The 17139-nt window shown below is 35.7% G+C and overlaps 1 protein-coding gene across 1 annotated transcript in view; it reads right to left on the bottom strand.

Moving 5' to 3' along the window:
* The window catches only part of LOC115222686 (WD repeat-containing protein on Y chromosome-like), a 69286-nt gene extending 52492 nt beyond the window's left edge, over positions 1-16794 (bottom strand). Inside the window, exons 1-6 of the mRNA XM_036511515.1 lie at positions 16761-16794; positions 16159-16484; positions 11364-11501; positions 9507-9725; positions 4111-4170; positions 2577-2662 (exon numbers count right to left, since the gene is read on the bottom strand). Of these exons, the coding sequence (XP_036367408.1) occupies positions 2577-2662; positions 4111-4170; positions 9507-9725; positions 11364-11501; positions 16159-16473 (818 nt within the window). The 5' untranslated portion in view covers positions 16474-16484; positions 16761-16794. The remainder of the gene's footprint in view (positions 1-2576; positions 2663-4110; positions 4171-9506; positions 9726-11363; positions 11502-16158; positions 16485-16760) is intronic.
* Positions 16795-17139: the final 345 nt, after the last annotated feature.

The following is a 17139-nucleotide window of genomic DNA, read 5'->3' as shown; positions in this document are numbered from 1 at the left end:
AAAGTTAGTTTTGGTAAGAGTTTTACAGCTGGATGCCCTTGCAGATGCCAACCACATTACAGTGTGGACTGGATGCATTTTAAGTGGCACCAGCACTGGCAGGAAACCAAGTAACTCACAAGACAAGGAATTATGAGAGGGGCATGGCATTTGTGTCAGAGAATGGAAAGTCAGAGTGAGACAAAGACACAGAGAGACAGAAACAGGTGTGTTGCCACAATGAAGGGTCTTCAAAGGAGATGATCCAGTATCAGATGATGAGAGGTTTGAGTGTAATAGGGAAATATATATGTATATATATATCATCATCATCATCATCATTTAGCATCCGCTTTCCATGCTAGCATGGGTTGGATGGTTCAACTAGGGTTTGGGAAGCCAGAAGGCTGCACCAGGCCCAGTCTGATCTGCCCTTCCTAACGCCAACCACTCCGTGAGTGTAGTGGGTGCTTTTTACGTGCCATCGGCACAGAGGCCAGTCGGGGCGGCACTGGCAACGGACGGATGATGCTTTTTACGTGTCACTGGCACAGGGGCCAGGCAAGGCTGGCAACGGCCATGATCGGATGGTGCTTTTTACGTACCACCGGCACGGCGGCCAGTCGGGGCGGTGCTGGCAACGGACACGGTCGGGTGATGCTTTTTACGTGCCACCGGCATGGGGGCTAGGCGATGCTGGCAATGTGCTTTTTACGTGCCACAAATATATATATATATATATATATATATATATATATATATAATATATATATATATATAGAGAGAGAGAGAGAGAGAGAGAGAGAGAGAGAGATACAAGAAGAGGCCAGAAACAAGTTTGTTGATGTAAAAGTGATACTTGGTTACCTAGTCAGAGGAAAAACAACAGGAGAGACAGTGACCAAAGGGAAAGAGAGAGAGAGAGTAGGAAACAGCAAAGGTGAAAGAGAGATGGTGTAGTGCTAGGGTATACTCACAAGTAACAAGAATATGAGTGTAGAATCTGGTTAGAAAAAGCTCCTTAACGTATTATTCTACAAAACATAGAATACATAGTACGATACAAGAGAAACCAATCAGGGGTGTATAAAGTCATAAATGACAGAGAAAGACTTTGATGAAATTTTATTTAACAATAAGAAAATTCTAATATCATGACAAATGCAGACATGTAAGTAATTAATTTATTATCAAATATCATCATCATCATCGTTTAATGTCCACCTTCCATGCTGGCATGGGTGGGACAGTTAGACAATTTGGCAGGATTTTTACAGCTGGATGCTCTTCCTATCACTAACCACTCAACAGAGTGGACTTAGTGCTTTTTTATGTGGCACAAGCACAGGTGAGGTCAGTTTTGGCAAGGTTTTTACAGCTGGAAGCTCTTCCAAATGCCACCCACTTTACAGTGTGGACTGGATGCTTTATATGTGGCACCAGCACTGGCAGGGTCACCAAGTACTAGCAACACAAATATATATATAGTAATATAAATTATCTACTTGTTTTTAAGTTACAAAACAATTTGTTGTGATATTTGAATTCATCAAACTATTTCTCTGTCACTTATGACTATATATATATATATATATATATATATATATAATATATATATATATATATGACTCGGCAGGACAAGTGAGACCATAACCTGTGGCCTCTACCTGGGATGTAGCCAGTCCACTTATGCATACCTTTCCTTCTTGGGACACAAAACTCTGCTTGTGAAGACCTGTTGAGGCAAGTGAAATCGAAATCAATCAAAAATCAATGGAAATTGTAGTTGTGATATCTGTGCCGGTGGCACGTAAAAGAACCATCTGAACATGGCCGTTGCCAGCGCTGCCTTGGCTGGCCTTCGTGCCGGTGGCACGTAAGAGCACCAACTGATCGTGGCTGTTGCCAGCCTCCTCTGGCATGTAAAAAGCACCCACTACACTCACGGAGCGGTTGGTGTTAGGAAGGGCATCCAGCTGTAGAAACACTGCCAGATCAGACTGGGCCTGGTGCAGCCTTCTGGCTTTCCAGATCCCGGTCGAACCGTCCAACCCATGCTAGCATGGAAAACGGACGTTAAACAATGATGATGACATACACACACACACACATTATGTATGTGTGTTTGTGTCTGCTTGTCTTGATATCATTTAAGTGCTGTGAATGAGTGTTACTGTCATACAAGCATTGTCCTTCAATTTCAATCTTCCATAAAAACATGTCTGGCCATGGAGAAATATTACCTTGCTTGGAAACAGGTGAGGGTTGATGACAGGAAGCGCATCCAGCCATAGAAAAATTTCATCTGACCCATGCATGCATGGAGAAGTGGACACTAAATGGTGATGGTGATGATGATGGTATATATAGAATCATAATCCTTGTTTTTGTCTAATTTAACAAGAAATTTGAGCCAGAATGAGAAATCTCTTTGGTAGAAAGATTAGAACTACATAAATGGTGATGATAGATTTTAAGAGAAACTCCAGTATAGAATGAAGTTGGACTGTGAAATATGAAGCTACAGTAATATAGCAGAGTAGGACTCGTAGAGCTGGAAACTTGGAAAATGTAAGAAGGATTGAATTAAAACTCACCCAGTTCCAACCATTAATTTATTATACTTAGACATAATTAAAAAGTCAGTAATCCATTTTGGTGTGCGTCTTTCAGGATTAGGACTCTGAAAAAAAGGGAAAAAAATATAATATATGCTAAAAGACCAATCATTGGGGGGGAAAAATGTTACAAATCAATCCAATTAATATTCTTCTATAGGGAGGCAAGCTGGCAGAATCGTTAGCATGCCAGACGAAATGCTTAGTGGTACCGTCTGTCTTTATGTTCTGAGTTCAAATTTGGCCAAGGTCAACTTTGCCTTCCATCCTTTTGGGGGTCGATTAAATAAGTACCAGTTACGCACTGGGGTTGATGTAATCGACTTAATCCCCTGGTTTGTCATTCTTTTATCCCCTCTATGTTTAGCCCCCAGGGGGTAGGCACGTAAAAAGTACCATCCGTCCATGGCCGTTTGCCAGCTCTGTCTGGCACCTGTGCGGGTGGCACGTAAAAAGCACCCACTATACTCACGGAGTGGTTAGCGTTAGGAAGGGCATCCAGCCGTAGAAACACTGCCAGATCAGACTGGGCCTGATGCAGCCTTCTGGCTTCACAGACCCCAGTTGAACCGTCCAACCCATGCTAGCATGGAAAGCGGACGCTAAATGATGATGATGATGATGATGATGATGATGATATTCTTCTATTCTATCATAACTTAGTTTATACATAATCTATGCTGTTGTTTAGACTCAGGTCAGCCTTCACTGAGCAGACCTACAGTCTAAGGCATTCTAACTATGGTTATCCCATCTTTTGAGGACTTCATTATCTGATATGTATCTTTTAAGGTTGGAATTATATGATCTGAAAGAGATCTGGCTGCTATTTCTAACATATTGAGCAAGCACAAAGCTGCTTCCTTATGACATCACATTTTATGGGGGTTTTTTTTACAGTATTTTTAGAACATCTTCAATAATTTGCATTTTATTTTGTATATATATTGAATGAAATATGCTAATTCTAATAATGTTTTTAAATTAAAACTTTGAAATTAATAGCCACACATATCCTTAACAAAGGTGACGGAAAAAATACAGATGAAAGTAACAAATGGGCAGAAGTTGTTGTTTCTTAATCCCACATTAGCCCCGACTGAGAAGACCTATGATTAAAGGCATTCTAGCCAAGACCAGCCATCTATTTTTGACACAGACTACATAATCTAAGCATGTCCTATTTTTAAGACACTAAAGTGTGATCTGAGAGTGATTTGGTTGCTTTTCTCACAAGTCCGTGTAAAATTAGGTCATGAAGGTAGGAGCATAATATTAGCTAGAATACGTTTTAGATTATGTCAGTAGAGAAATGAGATTAACTAGAGTATGAGGTGGTGGTGGTGGTGGATGGTTACTGGAGTATCTATATAGATCATGATGCCACGGACATGCAATTATAGTTTATGTTAGCTAAAATATAACTTTATTCACCATTTAATATGTCAAAGCTGCATAGAATCAAGATGGCAATAAATCAAACGTAATTTATTAAAAAGAGCTAATTGCTTACAACGATGCGTTTTTTCTTTCTAAGTGTTGACATAGAACTCCAAAAGGAAACAATTCCATGCTGTAAAATGAAAAATTCAAAGCTTTTAATATTAAATATTGGCACATAAAAACATACACAAATATGTACAACACATTTTCTCTGAAAAAAATTCCAAAACAATATCAACTGGGACACAGATTTAATCCTTTAACATTACATATTGCTTATTCATCCAAATTGTCTTGAGTTAACCGTGCATTATGTCATAGCTTTGGGATTTCAATGATGTAATAAGTTTGTTTTAAGAATGACATTGTAGGGCTAGTGTGAGTGGCCAGATATGGCTGGTTTGAACAAAAAACCAGTAGAATATTTGGACCAGTTTAAATACTAAAGGGTTAACAAAACACATTAATGATTTTCAACAATTACTGAGCACAGAATGAAATCTTATTTTATTACAGTCAATTCCAACCTCAATGAAGCAATCAGTGTGTGCAATTTACCAAATTTACCTGCTACAGGATAAATTATGGTTTTCAATATTTTTTCAATAGTAATATGAGGTCTGATCAATAAGTATTTGGACTGTTGCCATTGTAACAGAGCTAAAGCATACAGAGTGAAGCCGCTTGGCAAAGATTGACTTTGAACTCTGCTGCGTATATGCTCTAAGTTTTAATGTTCTAGCTCACTTCCGCTGTTTACGGCAGTGCTTGGAAGGAAGGTGTGTAGTGTGTGATTGTTACATTGACCTTGACAGAGAAAGTTTTTATGGCAATACCTACTCAGAGGCTTACGCAAAGTTGCAGAAAGTGTATGGAGAAGAGTGTATGAGCTACATACAAGTGTATGAATGGTTCAGACGTTTCCAAGATGACCAAAAAATGTCGCTATTGACAAACGTGCAAAGAGACCAGCAACCAGCAGTACTGAGAAAAACATTGCAGATGTGTCTGCAGCTGTGAGGGGAAATCGTCGAATCACCATCCGTGAGTTATCAGAGGATGTTCAGATTAGTTACAGTTCAGTCCAGTCCATTATCACTGAAGATTTGGGTATGAGATGCATGTTTGCCAAGTTTGTGCCAAAACTGCTTTCAGCTGACCAAAAAGACACTTGGGTTTCAGGTACACAAGATCTCCTTGATTGCGTTCAGAATGATGGAAACTTTTTGAAAATTTTGAATAGACTCTGAGCAGGTATCACCAAGCTTTTGGCAAAATTTGATGCAGATTCTCTGTCATGGTCAATACAATGATCACATGCTACACACCTTCCTTCCAAGCACTATTGTAAATGGCGGAAGTGAGCTAGAACGTTAAAACTTAGTACACATGCACAGAAGAGTTCAAGGTCAATCTGTGCTAAGTAGCTTCACTCTGCATGCTTTAGCTTCGTTACTATGGCAACAGTCCGGATACTTATTGATCAGGCCATGTATATTGTGGCTATGTTACACATGAACAAATTACATAAAGCAAGAATAAAAAGTTTTTCTTTACAAATAATTCAATAATTTACTACCCGTAATACAAGTTGGGTGGGGTTTCCTTCTTCATATTGATATGTAATTGACATGAAAATGAGGTTTGTCGGTTCCCTTTGATGTTCTCCAATTAACCAAACACAGCCCAAATTCATATATCCTGATTTTAACTTTCACATTCTCAGTGCTGTCATCGTCATCATTATCATCAATTAACATCCATGTTGGTAGAGGTTGGACAGCTTGACAGGGGCTATACCCCATTCCATAGCCTGCTTTGGCTTAGTCTATACAGCAGGATGCCCCTCCTAATGCCAACTACTCTACAGAATGTACTGGGTGCATTTTACATGGCACCAGCACCACTGCTTTTTACATAACCTTAGCACCAATGTTTTTCTTTCACATGGCACCGTGGTTTTCGGATATCAATTAAGGTGGTGGGTGGATCTTCTTGAGTACAACTGTATACATATACTTTAAATTATTTAGTCATAACAACAGGGGACCTAAAGGTTAAAAAACAAGTGTCCATTCATCACTGCTTGGTTCAAAACAATCATTTTACAAATTTTTTACTGTGATTTATTTAATGAAGAATTTCATTACACAACTTAAACGAATAAAATATATCAGAATCTGAACTTCAGAAGTCTTAATTTAATGACTTGAATCCATTAAAGCTTTTTGCTTTTTACATCGATAGATTGCTAAGATTAAATGTTGTCATTTTATGTCATCATGAAGATAGATGCTTCAAAAATCATTTTATTTCGTATCAAAACATGTTTAAATTTTATTCTATATTTTACCAATTTTTAAAACTAAAGCATCATGGACAAATCTTAGACAATTAACCAAAATTAACTTTATTTGGATAAATGATTTATTTAATAATTTTACTTAAATTTGATGCTAAACGATTTTGTACTTTGAAAAGGTATGCAGTTAATCAAATTATATGTTTAACTGCAATGCAATTAAGCGAATTTTTATTGTATTAATAAATCTGAAGAGCAGTGGACTGTTTCTAAATGTTTTATTGATTCCTTATACTCTGTGATATAATAAATAGAAAATAGTGAGATAATTGTCTGCATTGAAGTTTTACAAATTAGTGGTTGGGTGAGTGATACATGTACATACTTATAGGAAGGGCATCCAGCTGTAGAAACCCATGCCAAATCAGACTGGAGTCTGGTGCAACCTTCCAGTATGCCAGCCCAGTCAAACCATCCAACCCATGCCAGCATGGACAACGGATGTTAAATGATGATGATCATATATATATATCTATATATATCTATATATATATATATATATCAAGGGCTGAACAGAAAGAACACAACAAAGAGAAAAAAATTAGACAAAAGCAGACAGAAACTTAACAGGAAGAAAATTAGGCAAAAACACGATGCACAGAACATTCATAGCTGATTTCCTTGTCAGTCAAAGACCCAAAATATAGTGGTTACAAGCCTTTTAACATTGAGACCCCTCAATCCTGACTGCGCCTGAGCATTAAGCTTCTGGGAAAAGCTATACATATAGTCCTAGGTTTGGTTTATTTATTATATTGTGCCAGTTTGTCTAATGCTTACACTATTACTAGTATGTCTGTGCATGTGTATGTGTGTATTTCTTAATGGGCAAATCATTTGAAAAACATGCATTATCCATGTGACATGTAATAGTTTTTTTATAATTTGTTTTAGAACAATCCAGAGAAATACCATTATCACCAGTATATAACCCCATGATTTGAGACCAGCTCTTGAGTCACTCTGTAAATTCTGCCGATTATTATATCAGAAAAGAAAATATATATCATCCTAGTAATTCACCTCCTTCAATAGTGAGATTGTTCTGAGAAAATTAGAGACAGGAAAAGTATCTAGTACATGGTTTGGGATAGGATTTGACAACAGCAAATTAAGAACACAGCAGTTAAGCATTTAAGTGCTAACAATACAATGAACAAGTTTAGAGAAATTAGTCTTGTTGTTATATGGCCTTAGCAGACCTGTTGGAGAAAATTTTGTTATAATAACTGTAGAACAGATATTGAAAAAAATTACAGCTTGAATTTTGTGGCACCAGCCAGTGCTGTCCTGTTTACTAAGTAGGTAAGTTTCTTTTGGGAGTGGGCTAAATGTAAACAGATGTATAAAAGAAGCAGCAATCAAGTGTGACGCATATTTGCTTTCAATGCACTTAGTATTTTCCGGCTCTGAAGACTTGCTCTCTTTTTTTATATAGCATTTTTATCTATATAAAAAAATATGTAATTGCTTTTTAAAATGTTGATACCAACCTGCCTGAAATCACACCTAGATTTTATGATACAAACTTCTTATTTTTAAGTAATCTAACTTAAAACATGCCAACAAAATGTCATGTTAATTTATGTTCCAAATTCCAGATTGACAATGAGAAAGTAAAATAACTAAATTCTTCACTGTTTTCAAAATTAATTGAAATAAATACAGTGTTTCAACAGAAGTATGGTAACACAGTTCAAGGTTGCCTGAAATTATGCAGAAGTTCTTGAGAAAGTATCGAGATTGAAGTGAAGTAAGTTTATTTTCCTAAGAGATGCAGTATGTTTTGAGTGAAATAAGGTTTTGGGTGTTCCATCATCTTGTCTGGTAAAAGGCTTTGATGTGGTGCAAAGTAGTTTGTATGCTCATATTGAACATCTGTATTTCAATATATAAGGGAGAAATATCAGATGGGAAGAAAATAGCAAACAGTCACTGTTCTGGGGAGGAAGGATTTAGATAAGGATTTTGGAGTGCAGCTTGGAAGGTGAAACGCAATAGGGATGATGAGTTTAGGAAAGTTGAGTGGAACAAGTGGATACAAGTAAAGAGAGTAGCTGACTGGTAGGGATACAGTAGTTTTCAACTGGGTCCATACGACCCTTAGCAGCGGGGTCCATATAAGATTTTGCTGTTAAAGTTTATATACAATAAATTGGTTATACGTCTACCATACACAAAATATTTTAACAATATTTCTATAAAATTCCTAATAATATTTAATTTTAAAAAATAGAGCTTTTTAAATATGAAAAGGCTATAAGGGTCCACCTGAGTAAAACAGGAATCAAAGGTGAGGTCCATAAGTAAAAAATGAGCACCACTGGAAAGTAGAAATAATAATAGAGGTAGGAAGAAAGAACAGTAAAAGAGTTAGGTAGGAGAAGGAACTCAGCACCATTGCTATCTGGTAGCCCTCTGACTGTATATATACCTAGGTTTTCACCATTCACTCACCTTAGCTCTCCACTCTTTAATAACACTTCCTTCACAATATCCTGCCTTTTATATTATGACCTTCGAACCTCAAGGGTATGCCCAGGCACTTGCTACCATCTATATCTCTCTCTTCTTTTACACAACCAGCCCTTTTATATTCTGATCCCTGTCACTTGTGAGTATGCCCAGCATTGTTAATATGGTTAATCACGGAACCCAGTATCTAAAATTTCAAACAGTATCATCAATGGAAATTGCAGAAAATGTGAAACAGTTTTACTATCTCTGATGATCTCATTTTATAGTCAGATAAAATGGAGTTATACAAAGTTAGATATTGAAGCATATTACTTTTCAATAATCTTTACATGGGAAAACACATTTAACCCTTTTGTTACCATATTTCTGTTGGGATGCTCTGTGTTTCTTTCAATTAATTTTAAATATAACAAAGAATTTAGTAAAATAACTTGGTTATCATTCAGCTAGTGTTACGAACATAAATTGTGACTAAGGTTTGGTGGAAGATTTTAATTCAGAACTTTTGAAAACAAGACATCTGTACTTACAGAGCCAGAGACGGTTTCAGCCAGGTTGTTATCAAAAGGATTAAAACATGTATGATGACAACGACAACACATGAATAATATATCTTTTATACAAACCTCACTGCATGTAATAAGGGTACCATTATGATTTTCACATAAACGACAGATTGGTTCTCGGTGGGGCAAAGGTTCTCCTCTAGCTGGTAACAAAAAGGTAATAGTTTTGGGGAAAAAGTCTTGGTAAATGAGATGCACATATGTACAAAATTGATTCAGTGTAATGGAACCCACAGCATTGAAGTCAACCTTCATGAATAAAGCATTAATCTCTGCTTCCTAAAAAAAAAAAAAGGGGAAAATATCAAGCTTTTAATTTGTTACTTTGGTTTCAAAAACAATTCTGAAAATTGTGAATAATGCAAAAAATCTCTTGTAAAGCTATTACATTTTAATCCTATTTTTTAATCTACTGATTTATCTTATTTTGAATTAGAATGATAACACTGTTTCCAGGATTCTAGTTTTTAAATTAGAAGTCTAAAAATCTGACATTTCCATCAGAGATTTGGAAGGGAGATATAGGTTATGATTTCCTTATAATCTCCCTATGATGTGAAAGGGAGCTAGATGAAAATCACAGTTCAATGATTTTAATATTTTTCTAAAACAGACACAAGGCCATAAATTTTGGAAGAGAAAGTATAGTTACATTAATCCTTTTGATACTGACCTACCTGAGACAAACCCTAGTTGCAAGATAGGAATTTTTTTGTTTTATAGTGATCTCATTCAAAACCTTTCATCAAAATTTCATAATTTGTTTCAGACATCAGTTTAATAATAACAATAAATTGGGTTTTTTTTTTACCAAATTATATTATTTTCGATGTTAATTAAAACAAAAGCAGTAATACAGTAACAAAAAAGTTAACTAACTTCAGTATTTAACTGGCACATATTTATTGACTGACATTCTGGAATAATGAAAAGCTAAGATGATCTCACCAGGATTTGAACACAGAATGTTCAGGGTGTGTGAGGATATCATTGAAAGTAGGACTGCTCAAAAATGTTTACTAGACTTTTACTCATGTTTTTTATATTGGATTCAAATTTTGGCACAAGGCCAGAAATTTTGGGAGAGGGGTTAAGTTGATTACATTTACCTCAAAAGGATGAAAGGTAGATTTGAACTCAGGACATAAAGACAGACAAACATCATGAAACAGTTTGCCCAGCATGCTAATGATCCTGCCAGCTCAATGCCTTACTTGTATTTGTCATATTGGTTTCAAATTTTGGCACAAGGCCAGCAAGTTCAAGGGAGGGGGGTTAAGTCAATAACATCAAACCCCAGTATTCAACTGGTATCTATTTTATCAACCCCGAAAGAAAGAACGGGAAAGTTGACCTCGGCAGAATTTGAACTCAGAACATAAAGACACATCAAATGCCTCAAAGCACTTTGCTCAACATGCTAACGATTCTGCCAAATTGCCACCTTGTATTTGTCACTTTCACAGAATTAATAGCATTCAGCACACTCTGCAGAGTGGTTGGCGTTAGGAAGGGCATCCAGCTGTAGAAACCATGCCAAATCAGACTGGTGTCAGGTGCAGCTCTCCAGCTTGCCAGCTCTGGTCAAGCCGTCCAATCCATGGAAAACAGACGTTAAATGACGGTGATGATTAAAGTCAGTAATAACCTTAAAATTAATTTCTAGGGTTTGATATCAAGAACATTGCATAATATCCAATGGGATCAAATTACTGATTCAACAGAAGCAAAAGACATCAGTTCAAATCCTATCACATTATAAATGATACATTGTATTGATGGAGCAATAGAGCCTTGGTTGTGCTACATAGCAAAGAAAGATGTTGAAATATTCTGAAATTGCTGCAATATTTATAATAAAACACAAGAATTTTATGCATAAACAAATACATTTTTAAAAAAATAAAAGAAATATACCTTTACGACATTTCCAAGCAATTGTTTTAGGACTCTTTTAAAGTCTTCCGCATTTATTTCCAGATAGGATTTTTTCTTTGACAGTCGAAAACTTTTCCCAAGTTCTTTTAGGACTTCAATAGATAATTTATTTTCAATCTGTAAATTGATATGTTTACAGTATTAATCGTATTAAAGCAAGGTATCATATTTGTATATTAAAAGAGAAAAAATATAGCATAACAAATGCATAAACATTTCCATAAAATATGAGTCTAAGCTGCAATGTAATGGTTTATTGTTTCAGGTCCTTTCAATATATAGCTCACCTTTCAATGACAATTTGGCAAATATATGTATGTAATGCATAACATTTGTGTATTCTTTAATAAAAGAAGTCAATGGTCATGTAATAGCAAGTAGGCCCTTTAACAACTGGCCATTCAATAGTACTTTCCTTAGCCACAATAAATTAGCCTTTTGTTTGTAGATACATGTGTGTGTGTGTGTGTGTGTGTGTGTGTTTTTGATTTTAATCATGACAGCTATTCCAAAAGATACTATGAAGTGGTGCGGGGAGATGAGAATACATTTTAAAAGCAGGTTTTTGAAAAGAAATTTTCTTAAATGTGAATTGCAGGTGTTTTAGAAATTGGAAAACTATGAAATGATGGAAAATATTGAAAAAAAAACCCCCCAAAAAAAAACATCCACTAAGTTGTTTTTGAATGTAATTTCAAGGCACCATTAGTTGCTGTTTTGTCCTGGTCAGCCTTGATCCAGGAAACCGGTAATAAAAGACATCCTATTCATTTTTCAGATCTTACTTAAATGTTTGTTATTCAAAATTTCTAAACATTTCAACATCAAAATTTGCATTAATGAGAAATACAAGGTGTAATCAAAAAGTATCTGACCCTTGGCCAAAAAACAAGTAATATTTTTAAAAAATCACCATTTTGATTGAGTCTCCTCCAAAGTGAGTCTACACATTTCTGCCAGCATTCCTGCTACTGCTGGAAACATTTCTGGAAATCACTTTTCCAGATGCTGTAGAGCTGTGCTGTCAGATTTTGCTTAATGTCCTCTGTTGACTCAAATCTTCTCCCTTTAGGTGTCTTTTTGAGTTTTGAGAATATCCAAAAGTCACACAGAGCCAAGTCTGGGGAGTAGCAAGCCTGACGAACAAGTGGTGTGTTTTGCTTGATGAGAAATGTTGGACAACCTGGGTGGAATGAACTGACACATGGCTGATTCCAACTTTAGCAATAATCTCCTCAATAGTCACATGACAGTCTTCATAGACTATTCTTCAAACCTTTGAAACCATTTTGCCATTTCTGCTAGCCGATGGTCTGCCACAACATGGCTCACTGTCCACTGAGGTGGGGCCATCTTTGAACCACTCCTTTATTTGTGTTTTCCCCATAGTATCATCTCCAAAGGCCTTCTGAATCTTCTCAATAGTCTGGGCTTGCAAATCACCAAGTTTTTGACAGAATTTGATGCAGCATCTTTGCTCAATTCCCTCAGTCATCTTGATTCAAAAAGAAAAAAATCACACAGCACACTCTTTACATCTGTACTGAACACGTCACTGTGGATGAATGGTGCAACCTACAGACACGAAAACTTTTGCACATGCTCAGGAAGGACACGGCCACCTAATACCCATGCAGATTATGCTCACGCATTATTATTTTGTTTAAAAAAATCAAGGTTGGATACTTTTTGACCAAACCTCCTACAGCCACTATTCTTAGCAACACTACTAACTCCCAGTACAAATATATTTCTAGTTATCATTATTGTTTGGCTAGGTCAGCTCTGATCCAGCATATCTATAACCAAAGGCATTCTACCCATGACTATTCCATTTTTAAAACTTTTTCAGGCAGTATATCTCAGACTACATTATACAATGTAATGTTCTTATTTCTTAACAAAAAAAAAAAGTAGTGTATGACAGGATGGTTAAAGTACAAATGCTTTAAAAAAGTCTGGATTAGACTGTCACAGTGAGGACACCTTTAAAGGAACATGAATTTTTTGTGATATGTTTGTGCAGCCATGTGTCCCAATTTGAAAATTTTCATTTTTTTCAGGTGCTAAACCAGAAGATATCCAGTTAGAGTGTTTGTTTGGCATTCAAGAAACAAGGAAATACAATTAAATTGTTTTGCTTAAGAAATTGTTTGATATGGACAACAACTTCCAATATCAGCCTGTTCTTATGAACAGTTACATAGAGGAAATGTTGTCTAAGAGTCATATTGTTATTTAAGAGCACCAAAAAAATCTGCCTCAATAAAATTCAGCTGACCCATGCAAGCATGGAAAAGTGGACGTTAAAACATTGATGTATGTATGTACGTACGTACGTATGCACACATACACATATATATATACAGGTTCATATAGAAGCATATGGATATAAACATGTAATCTGTCAATAATTTTACAGAGTAAAATGCCTCAAACCGGATTATAAGATTAAATTTAATGAATCATGCAAAATAATTAAAAGAAAATAACATCTAAGATAGATTGCAAACAGAAGTACACAGAAGTTTCAAGGTGTAAAATTGCACCTGAGTACTGTATACAAAAAGTTCATTACATCAGAATCATGCAGTTGTTACAAAGAAGTAAGTTCAATTTGTGAAAAATGGTTTAGGCATTAAAATGAGGGTGGGCCAAAAGTCACGCACCAAAACATTTGACATTTTATTTATATTGTTATTATTATTAATATTATTCATTTTGTTCATCCTCAAGTATAGGGAAATGTGTATTCATCTATATTTTATTTTATTTCCTTTTAGAAAAATTGAAGCATGTCTTTGACGATTCCAGAGTGTATTAAACTTCATTTGTGCATCCCTCTTGGCCCACCCTGGCTGGAAAGTTGTATGTCAATGGGTAAAACGTATATAAAATAAGTCATTACCACTGTTATTCACTTCTGCGCTAGTTACCATTCACTAATATTATATAACCTATCTCTACTCTAGCTACAATTTACTATGAATTTACTGTTGCCTACACATATTTCACTTTTATTTCAATTAATAAATATCTCAAAATAGCCATTTTCCACACAACAGCACAAGATGCTTTTCATTTAAATGCCTTTTTATCTCCAGCTTACTCTCATGTTTAACTCTTTTTCTGCTAATATTTTCCACCTTCTTAGTCCATATCCAAACATTCCATCATGACACTTTGACATTTATTGTCAATTTTTGGGGAAGTTTCTCTGTCAATAGCCTTACACTAAATTTATCCTAATACTATAAGACGTAAACAATATATATTAGCATCGATATATCAAAACCTATCCTCTACAAACTATAGCCAAGAAATTATTTCGCGCTCTTACCACCTTAACTGATAAGTTCACCTAATGAGCCATCAGTTTTGTCTTGTTAGAAACTACGTACAGCTTCTGTTCAATCATTCTGGTGGGAGCGGACCCCACTTATTAGTTTAATTTAACAAATATAAACAAATTTTATTTTAAAATTTAGCTGTTGCCAAATCCACATCAATTCCAATCGAAGAAACCTACTTTCAAAGGTACTTCAGCTGTGAGCATCACGTTTTTAATATTAAATCATTTAACTTGTCCTTTCTTTTTTCGAATGTAGGCGGGAGTGATTTCAGGGAGAATTAGCTGCTATTTCTAACAGCTCAAAAGAAGACGTAGAAGCTTCCTCAACAAGGTCGGTCAAATTGTCTCTCACGGTGACATATAATAGCATAAGCCGAAACTATATCTGAGAAAGACTGGGTTTCCTCTAATGAGCTGGCAAATACTTTTGTCCTTATCAGTTACAAAACTTTTAGAGTACTGTTCACATTTACATGACACTGCTCTCTCTCTCTCTCTCTCTCTCTCTCTCTCTCTCTCTCTCTCTCCCCATGCACACAAAATCTCTGTAGATTATATCTAAAAGAAAACCCTTCCAACTGATAAGCAAATATTCACAAAGTCACACACAATCAAACGTGCTGTCTCCTGTCTCTTGTAGATCTACAACATATCCACTTCGTCAAGGACTATCTAATACATTCTTCTCTCCTCTTCCAACCACTCCTACACTCCCGTCTCTCCAATTCCCACACCAAACATCGTTTCCAATAACTCTTCACCCGAATACAATTCCATAGAAACCCCCATTCACCTCCCCGTTGCCTATTTTCCCTGCAAGTGTTAGCATACGGATGTTCAAAATAAATATGAACATCGATTTCACTAGCCTAGGAAAACATGAAAAGGTCATAGTTAAAACTTCCTTCATCTACTAATGAATAAAAAAATAAATAAAGTAATATTGTATTCTAACCTTACGATAGAATTCTCTTAATAATTTCCTTCGCTCAGTAGTTTACCAATTCTTGTAACTATCTCAAACCAATACTCTGATAACACTCTTAGGCTGCCCAGGGGAGCAATAATACAATTTTACAAAGGAGCAGTGGCACCATTCTATAAATATACCGTCATTATTAACATGCAATCATTATCATCCTCATCGTGGTGGTCATCATAGGAAGACTAAGTGCTAGAAAATAGGTTGGTTGATAAAACTAGGATAATTTCGTACATAGACGTGAAACCTGACATTCGTTAGATGAAAAAATTATGGTAAGCATATATTTCCAGAAAATATCGTCAGTTCCAATTGGAATCACAACTGAGTTTCAGAGTTTGACATAGAAAAAGAAAAAGAGGCAACAAAATTTTAAAGTGAAATTAAAGAAACAGCAGTATTGGACTTGATAAATCAAAAATAGTATTTTAAAGTTTTACCTTTTCCTTTGCTAAGTGACCCGGGTATAGTAAGTTGTCTGGTGGTATCATGTCATTGATGAATTTAACTGTCACACGCCGCCAGGTAGCATTGGCAAGCTGAACATCTGATTTAACCATTTTAACCATATGCCATTTCTGATCGACAGATGCTGTGCGTGGCCTTGGGTTTGGTTTTGGTTTAATAAGATCTTTATATTCATGGACTTCTAGATCTGTTTCTAACCTTAGAGTAGTATTAAATGCAGAATCTGATTGACGTCTTTCGTTGGCAGGGCTGGCACGAACTTTTTCCAAATTCGATAAAGGTAACATTTTATCTTTCTCTACAATGAGAAATAATAAAGTATTTGAAATTGTTGACAACAGTCAGAAACAAGAATGACAATATAACAGTCGTGAAGTCTTTCTTTCTTCTTTTTTTAGTTATTCATTGGAAGTCATGTCTTACCACCACCACCACCGCCTCTTGTATTGGTAACCTTGGTAGATTAGTAGTTAACTTTAAGTTACCCAACTTCTACCTTGCAGCACATGAAACGAATATTCCAACGTTATAACCTATATGGATGTACAGAGATTAAATTTGAACAATAACTTACATAAATCAAGAAACTGTTTTTACACGTCTTTTTTCTTTTTTTTTATTTGACAAAAACTAAATTAATTCTATTCATTGTTGATTTCGATTAAAGCGTCTTAGCAACGTTATTTAACAGTGTCGCTAAGTACTAGTGTCGACTATGTGTTGTATGCGATAATGCATGTGGTTGAAGTGTTCTATATTTTGACAGTTCTTTATAGACATTATTGAACAAAGTTCTTTCTGTATGTATGTGAGAGTTGTAAAGTTTTTATTTCAAGAGAAACCAGAGAAATAATCAAAATACGAATGTCGAGCTGACTTACATGCGGACGAATTCCGAACAAAAAGTGTGGCCAAAGCCGTAAGCCTTATAAGACTTGGATTTAAGTCGAGTT

The sequence above is a fragment of the Octopus sinensis genome, linkage group LG20 (genome assembly GCF_006345805.1).
Source record: "Octopus sinensis linkage group LG20, ASM634580v1, whole genome shotgun sequence".
In the NCBI taxonomy this organism is placed as follows: Eukaryota; Metazoa; Mollusca; class Cephalopoda; order Octopoda; family Octopodidae; genus Octopus; species Octopus sinensis.
Note: the sequence above shows the minus strand (reverse complement) of the source record. Positions and strands in the feature narration are given on the sequence as shown.